Source organism: Nannospalax galili, unplaced genomic scaffold, assembly GCF_000622305.1.
Source record: "Nannospalax galili isolate Female #2095 unplaced genomic scaffold, S.galili_v1.0 scaffold45, whole genome shotgun sequence".
Classification (NCBI taxonomy): domain Eukaryota; kingdom Metazoa; phylum Chordata; class Mammalia; order Rodentia; family Spalacidae; genus Nannospalax; species Nannospalax galili.
In genome coordinates this window covers 4,314,589-4,323,696 of record NW_008355775.1, presented here as the reverse complement: position 1 = coordinate 4,323,696, position 9,108 = coordinate 4,314,589, and the positions used below count along the sequence as shown (strand labels likewise).

The 9,108-nt window shown below is 38.1% G+C and overlaps 1 protein-coding gene across 1 annotated transcript in view; it reads left to right on the top strand.

The window, feature by feature from the left end:
* Ckmt2 (creatine kinase, mitochondrial 2) overlaps positions 1-8,755 on the top strand; it is a 51,145-nt gene extending 42,390 nt beyond the window's left edge. Inside the window, exon 10 of the mRNA XM_029556226.1 lies at positions 8,732-8,755. Within this exon, the coding sequence (XP_029412086.1) occupies positions 8,732-8,737 (6 nt within the window). The 3' untranslated portion in view covers positions 8,738-8,755. The remainder of the gene's footprint in view (positions 1-8,731) is intronic.
* The last annotated feature ends 353 nt before the right edge of the window (positions 8,756-9,108 follow it).

The window sequence follows — 9,108 nt, the reverse complement described above, 5'->3', positions numbered from 1 at the left end:
GGGGAGCTAGAAAGAAAGGAAAAAAGGAGAAAGAAAGAGGGGGAGGAAGGAGGGAGGAAGAGAGGGAGGGAAAAGAAAGAGAAAGAAAGAAAGAGAGAGAGAGAAAGAAAGAAAGAAAGAAAGAGAGAGAGAAAGAGAGAGAGAAAGAAAGACAGAAAAAGAAAGAAAGAAAGAAAGAAAGAAAGAAAGAAAGAAAGAAAGAAAGAAAAAATTGTCAGAAAAAAGTGATAGTGTGATATGGGAGGTTTTGGAGGGGAGGGAGGGAGTGGGCGTGGATTTGATCAAAACACCTTATATGAACATATGAAATTCTCAATAAATTTTTTTATGTAAAATAATTGATATCTGAAATTTTGAAAAAATGTTTAGTATAATTTGAAAAGTCAAATATATATATACATATCTCTGTATATAAATATAATATATTAATTAGTCCATAAGGTATAGATTACAGAGTTGACTATCCATTATTCTTTTCCATCCATTCTGCAAAGTCTATAACCTGAAGGAACATGAAAGAAGAGGCAGGAGTGTCCCGGCCCGCAGGATTTGTAACGGGGTACCTGGAGTGGGGAGTGGGGATTGGATGGGGCAAGAGACACAAGAAATGGAGACAAGACAGGGTTTTGACTAAGTTTTGTTTTTTGCAGCACAAGCATGAGGTTAAAAAGAGAATGAGAACAAAGGAGTAAAGATTGAGAGTAATCATATCAGCTAGATCGCAGGGGCCCAGATGTACTCTAAGGGAGGAATCTACTGAGTTTACTGGAAAAGAGTAGAAGGCCATGGGCCAAGGCCATGGGCTCCGTCCCATGCCCGTGGGAGGAGGGTGGGTAGAATGGAAAGTTACCAGCTTAGGTCTGTTCAGCAGTTTTGAGAAATGGCTGAGCCTCAGGCTCCCAACACAGGAGCAATTAATCACAGCTTGATTAACCTGGACAAAATCAAGTTGCATTTCACAGTAAGTGAACACTGTAACAGGTGCTGCAATTATAATACCAGGGCTATAATGTAAGGTCCCATCTTCCCTCATGCTATCTTGAGGGAAAATACAAAAAGAATACAGTTGTGCTGGTGCTAATGGACACTGCTCTAACTTTTGAGTGACAAATTGGTATGAGATAGAATTTCAGAGGAGCAAATCATACTGATAAAATTCAAGACATCATGCTAAGTACTCTGAGTGGGATGTGGTAGAGGACTTTTTTTAACTAATGACTAAGTTAAAAAAGGACCACAGCCCAGGACAGTGGCTGATATTCTCAGGGCAGAGGGCTAAAGGGTAGAGAAGACTGATGAGAAGATAAGCACATTATCTCTACAGCTATACTGCTGGGGTACAAGACCCAATTCTCCTACCACACAATAGTAAATGATTTACTCTCCAGGCTCTTCAGTTTCCTCTGAATAAAATAAGAGCAACTGGGGCTGGAGAGATGGATCAGGGGTTAAGAACACTTGCTGTTCTTCCAAAGGACGGGGTTCAATTCCCAGCACCCGCATGGCAGATAACGACTGTTTGTAACTCCAGTTCCAGGGGATCCATGCCCTCTTCTGGCCTCCACAGGCTTTGCACAACATGGGTGCACTTACATACATGCAGGCAATACACTCATATACATAAAATAATAAATAAAATATTTAAAATGAGAACAACTATATTTATCTTATAGGGAATTTTGGAGAATACTAATTAGTACATGAAAAGCTTACTTGGAAGTGCTCATTTCATAGCAAGTATCATATATTTGCTGAATAAATACTAAAAGTAAAGAAATCACTATTATTATAATGGACTATACAACTACACTTAAACTACATATAAGAATATCCTTTCCTCTCAAACACTGCCAAGCATTTGAACAATATGCTGCTACTTCCAAAAAATGTTGATAAGTTATCATTTTTGCTACAAGAAAAAGAACATTGGCCATGTCTGTTATGAATACCCCCCTTTACATCCTTAGGGCAATTCAAAACTACTGATGGTCTCGCTCATGAAAATTTTTATGAGTTAAATGATAAATGAAGACAAAATCATATACTAAAGAAAAGTAAGCATAAAGGATCCAGAGAGATTAGATACATACACAGAATTTTTTTTTCAAAAAACAAGCTAAAAAACAAGTCTTAGCATGAAACATGTGCTTACAGTTATAACAATAAAAAAATCCTTTGTCTCAAGAAACATCATCAAAAATTAACTGAATACCTAAAGTGCAGAATTGCAGGTAATGCTTTCCTTTTCTGTTGCTCCATTTGTATATAATGCTTTTCACTCTTAGCCATCAATAACCACACTGACATTTGCATTAAAGATTAATTTGATTATAGACTATTGCTACTTAATAAGTTACCTACATTTCACACTCTGGATTATAAGCTTCTTGGGAGTACATTATGAGGAATGGATTCATGTATGACCTCTAAGAACAAAATATTCATAACTAAGGAGTCATTATAACGAAGTTTACCATGGATTCCTAAAACATTTGATCTGTCACCTCACTTTTTTTTGAGGTCTTTCCTAGTCATCAAATATTCTTTTCTGACAACTCTTCAGACAATTTACAGACTATATAACCACATTTAAACTTCACTTAAGAATATCCTTTCCTCTCAAACACTGCCAAGCATTTGAGCAATATGTTGCTATTTACAAAAAGTTTGATGTTATTTTTGCTACAAAAAAAGCACATTGGCAATGTCTGTTATGGTGGAAATGAAGGAACTCGTATGAGAAATGCAAGGTAAAAGTACTTGTAACTCATTCAACTTCCAATTGGATGCTATAAATTCCAGTCAAAGTAATCACAGAATGCAAAAGGTTCTTATTAACTAAGGTCTAGTTTAGTCAATATTTACTGAAGCAATGATGTGAGCAGAGTAAGACTCTGAATCACAGAGCTTTTAAAATGTGTTCTGTTCCTTGTGTCTGAGCAGAAAGCAGCTAGAGTCGGCTTTGGCTGGACCCTCTTCTCCAGGGGAAAGAAACAGGGTCTTCTTGCCTTCTGAGCTGCCACAATCCACCACTTGGGAACTGCCAGTTCTCTACTCAGGCCAAATATCACAAAACCTGTGATTGTTTTGAAGACAGCCAAAAGAAGTTGTTTTGAGAGATTAATTCAAAAGGCAAGCTGAAGCCCACTAAATGTGAGGACAAGAGTTTCTTCAAGTTGGGGTGAAGAAAGTCACCTGGAGAGAAGAAAAGTCAAGTCACCTAGAATTAACTCTTCCCCAAATGACTGTAAATCTTTATTTTATAAATCTTTATTTTATAGATAAAAATACCAAAGAAGGTTACAGTACACTGGCTGCTACAACTGCTTTGGTTGGCATTGTTTGGCAGCTGATCACTTGTACATGCCAATGGGAATTTCAATAAGAGAAGGCTTTTACTCAGATTGTTTCAAAGGTTAAAAGGTTTGCATCAAATTCAGGCTCAACCATTAACCAGCTATATGTCCAAAGACAAGTGAACTTACTCTTGGTTCCCTTTATGAAAAAGAGATAATTCCTGCCTTACAAAGTTTTTGTGACACTAAATAACCTAAAGCAGTGGCTTAGAGTTCTGGTTTTTAATATTATAATCCATGGAAGAAACATTTTATATTATAGTCCATCACAACATACATGAATGCATGACTAAAATTTTGTTAACAATATTTACCTGGATATTTGAGATGCACTCTGACAGTTTTGCATCCCATACTGCCCTATTCTAGTTTTAAAAACTCCTCAGAAGATGAGTGTACAGTCCAGTGGCAAAGAGTATGCTTAGCATACACAAGACTCTGTGTTCAATACCCAGTGCCCCCACAAATAAAATTTTTAATTGTAATTCAATATTTATTTAAAATATATTAAAGGAATAAGAGTCACAGTTTGGAAAACACAAATGTAATTACTTGACTCAATAAACATTACACTATCTCCTGGTTTTTTTCTTCTCTTAACTCTAAGTATTTTATTCCATTTCCTTCTGATCCCCATGTTTTCTGATGAAAATCCTATGGTTATACAAACAGTTGTTCTTCTGTATGTAATATGTTATTTTACTCTGACAGCTTCTAGGGATTTTAAATGATTTTTCTCTGATTTGGCTTCCTAGGTTGAAAAAACAACTCTGAGTTCAAGGAGTTTAATTATCAGAGAAGAGAGAGCTACACAGAAGGCTCCCTATAACTCTGCTTTAAAATCCTTACTGGTCCAGGGGTAACGAGTTTGTGTGCGTGGCAGACTCTACAGTGCCAGCTCAGAGTAAGCACTGAGAGGCTGGAGGACAGAGGAGCATTTCCAAATTTACACAGCACTGGAAAAATGAAGGAATTCAGACCTGCTCAGAGTGAGAGACACTGGTGAATATTCTGAATGTCCAGTTATACTCCAGCAAAACCACGATCTAGGAGTGAGGACCATGCCCCATGAGTAAGGGGGAAACTCATGCAGCCCATTCCTAACAAATGCTACATAAACCTCAGTTAAATAATTTAATCTCAGAGTAAAAAAGAACATTTTCAGAGCAAGATGATATAATCCAGAAGTTTTTATGATTTATCATCTTAGCAATCCTAGCATAAAATTATAAATTAATGGCCTTGATAAAGATCAGGAAATGTAACCAATTAGGAGTTAAGCTAGTTAAGTAAAAAGCATATGTGACTATATGTCTACAGTTAGTTTTTTTTATTATGAAGATAAATGGCTGAAATTGTTTCAATTTCATGAAAATTGTAATTCATGCATCTGAGAAGTTCAAGGAATATTTAATAGGGAAAATACAGGAAAACCACAAAACACATCAGAACACAAATGATGAGAATGCAATAAAGAGAATATCTTAAAAGCAGTAAAAATGCATACTATGTACAGAAAAATAAAAGTAAGGATTATTTTAGACATTCACAGGAGAAGGCTACAAAATAACATTTTAAATTATTGAAAGAAAATTTCTCAACCTGTAATTTTTATCATCAGCCAAAAGTCTTCAAAATTAAAGCAAATTAATATTTATTTTAATTTTGTGTGTATGTTTGCCTGCATGTATATATGAGCACCATATGCATACCTAGTATCTGTGGCGGCCAGAAAAGGGCATCAGATCCCTTAGAACTGGAGTTACAGATGGTTTTGAGCTACCCTATGGGTGCTGGAAACCACTGGGTCCTTTGCAAGACCAGCAAGTGCTCCTGACCCTGGAACCATTTCTCCAGCCCCTAAATTAATGTTTTGTTTTGTTTTTTAATGAGTCATGGGAAAGCTTTGTTGTTAAGACAAACGGTGACAAATATGCTTTGATTGCAGCTGTAGGCAGGGAGGCAGGCTAACTAGAAAAAATGATACCAGAAGACCTGCATCATAGGACATGATAGCAGGTAGAAACACCTCTCTATACAGAGGGATGAAAAGTGTGCAAAATAGCAAAGATATTAGTAAATGTTTTTCTTAATTTAAAAAATTATTTAAAAAATAAACTGATTGAAGCAAAATTAATAACACAAATGGATGATTATAACAACAAAGAAGTGAAGTCTTGATAACAAAATACTTCAATGATGGAAGAAGATGGATGAGCAGCTTCCTAAGGTTCTCTTATTACACATGACCTGTATAATACTGTATAATGAAGACTGCAAAAAATGAAGATACACATTACAATTAGAACAACTAGTACAAAATAAGTTAATAACTCAGCAAGTCGAATTATAATGGAAAACCCCAAAGTATTCATCCAATAGCAAATGGAATGTAAGAAGGAGGCAAAAGACCATATAAGACAAAATGAAAACAAATGGCAAAGGAAAGACTGAAACCCAGTCATATCCACAACTGCACTCAAAATAAATAGCAATGATGATAGCTACATGGACCATATCTGACTCATTCATTTTAAAATAAGTTTTACTGGAACTAAGTCACACCTATTTTCTGAGGCTGATTTTGCACACAATGGCAGATTTGAGTTACTTTAACAGAGGCTATGTAACCCTCAAATCCAGATATTTACTTACATAGCTGCTTACAGGGGAGAAATATTATTGATCCCTAGTCTAAATTCTTCACTTAAAAGGCAGAGACCATCAGACTTGGGGGAAGCTTTCAAAAACTTGATCATTTCTTGTCTATAGAAAACTCACTTTAAATATCAAGACACAGAAAGTTGAAGCACAAAGATGGAAAAGTTGTACCATTAATATTCTAGTTGGAACCTGGAAAAATGGCTGCCAAACCTGACAACCTGAGTTCGATCCCAAGAACCTAGGTGCCCAGATGGTAAAAGGAGAGAACTGACTTCCACAAGTTGTTCTCACCCCCAACACACACACACACACACACACACACACACACACACACTGTAACCCAAAGGCTCCTTCAAAAAGTTGGAGCTGATCCAGGGTGAGTGTGGGCAACACAGAGCACACTGGGGAAAAAGGGTGGAGCTGGTGCCATATTGGGCATGGGCTAACGCTGAGCAAGAGAAGATGGGACCGGAGAAGATGGGTGGGAGATGGATGGCGTGTGCATTTCAAATATGGAAAAGAAACAGCCTATAAGAATCCGTGTTTTTTGTAAGTCACCCCCTCCCAAATGTCATTTAAACTATGCAAAATCCAAATAGGATGCCTTATGTCAGTTTTTCAACTCTGGGGCTTTAGGGGGCACAGGCATGAGTCTTCCAAGAAGGGCGAGGGGAAAATTTACTGAAACAATTGGCATAGTGTGGCTGGAAAGATGAACTGCAGGAGTCTAGGCAAAGCATGGGGATATGGGCCTTGGAAAGTATCATGGTTCCAGCAGCATCTGGTGAGCTGATCAAAAGGGAGCCAGGTTCAGATTTCCAAATCCAGAAGGGCAGAGATGGGCACCACAAGGCATCCTGTGAGGTAAGGCGACCCAACCAGGAGAAGATGATGGGAAGAGGGGGAGAGGTGGCCAAACCCCATATGATAAATGGGGTTAGCTTGGTCATATGGGTTATACAATGGATCATAAAATATGTAACTAAAAAGATGTGGGCCATGCAGACACAGACAGACTCAAAGGGGAAAATCCTTGGGCCATAGCTGTCCTGTAAATGTGGGAAAATAGCTCAGCTGCTTGTATGTGAAGATTCTTTAAAGGTCATAGAGAGCTTAGAAAAAAATTTACAAGCCTTGAACACAAGAGGGGAGCCCAGAGAGGGGGTGTGACCACTTTGCATAATAAAAGGTTTGTCTGAAACAACAGCAGAAAACAAGGCTGAAAAGGCTAAGGAATTACTGACAAATTCAGTCTCAGCCCCAGAGCTTAAGAGAGAGGAAAAATGGGAGATTTTAACTTGTGTAAGGTTAGGGGACCAGGAATCAAAGGCTCCAGGAAAAAAGACGGTAATGAAAAAAGAAACAACCAAAAATAATAATAGCTGAAGCTGCCCCTCATATTCAACAACCTTTGATGCAGAAAGGAAAAAGAGTTAACAGTACTATAGCTAAGAGAAAATACTCGACACTGGAGCTGTTGAAACTAGGAAAACTTTCAAACCATCAAAGAACCCCTCATCACATGGCTCGTGAGGATATAGGACATGGGAGCAAATAATGTCAGTTTAAGTCCTTTAGAAGCTTCATAGCTGAGTTATAAAACCACCCATCCATCCTTGAGACATAGGCTGTTCAACATAGGCAAATACAGGAGGGAGAAGTCCAATGGAATGGCTTGGTCAAGGTATTAAAGATACGTGGTCATCACCAATGGAGATTCCCATGATTAGGAGGGGCTGGAGGACTATAAAAGAGGGACAGGTGGTACTGAGAGAACTAGGTATGAAAAAAGCAATATTTAATACCCAGTTTGCTGGGCCAGATAGGGTTGTGTTCACCAGAGACATAAAGGAAAACTTAATTAAACTGGAACCTTGAGAACAGTATAGAGCTTTAACTGTTTTACTAAGTCCTTTAATGGGACAGGATCTTTGTAAAGTGAGGGAGGCTTTGGCAGATATAAGTGACTCAAACCAGCATATAAAATGTGTCTGTAGAATAATACAGCAACCTACAAAAGATATAAAGAGGACCAGAGAGAAGAAATGGTCTGTTTGGGTTACTTGAAGACAAATGTGGCAAGATTTGTGTTGAGCCCAAGTTCCTAAAGAAAAAATTGATAGAAAACCAAATTCAGTACTAAGGAGTTTCTGGAAGGCTTTAAAACTTGAAGAACAGTTTACAAAAGGCATACAGAGGATAAAAACTGTCCCAGGGGTGGTTAAGGATCCCCAACGATTAAATAAGGTACACTTCTTTCCTGAGAAAGGCTATGCTAGGGATGGAGGCCGTTTTAACCACCAGGGCCTCCCCAGCAGCTAGATATGGTCAAATGGAGAGGTTGCATGATACAGCCAGGAGGCAGACACGGGGCCTGCCTGACTCAGGGAAACAACAGGTGCATCAGGGACAAGAGAGACCCTCTGCCTCCCTAGCCCAGTGCAAGGTCAGGCAACTTGAGCCAGTACCTGTTAATGTATCAAGGATAAAAAGATACAAAGAGACTCCATGTAAAATTCCCAGAATGTAGAATCACTCCAAAGTGATAACTAAAGATAATAAAAAATTAACCAAGTTAATGCCTCTTACCCATGCTATGGTACCCAACAGATTTATGGAAAAGCAATTAATACAAATGGATAAAACCTTTCCATGCTGTGTTAGACCTTGATTGATTTAATATATGATGTTAACCTTTGTGTATTTTACAGGTGTGAAACCCATTTGAAAGATACATGAAGAAACAAAGGCCAGCTATAGCTGTAAGATTCTTGGGAGTTTTATGATTGGGTAAAATAAAAACAGAGGCTCTCAAAACTGTGCAACTGGTAAGAAAAACTACAGTACCAGGGGTGAGTTGCCCCCCATGAGCTGTTTGCCAGAGAGATCCTAGAGGTCCTCAAACTAACTAAGGCTTTTGTCACTAATGTCAGCTGTACACTAGAAAGGTTGGTAAGGCCATGTTGCTAAAGATACTGCATGATGTGAACATGGGAGAAGGAGCAATGAAGCCAAGAAAAGCTAAAAACTCCATGCCGCTTGATGGATGGCTTTTATAATGCCAGAAGGCACTATGCAGATGGTTGGG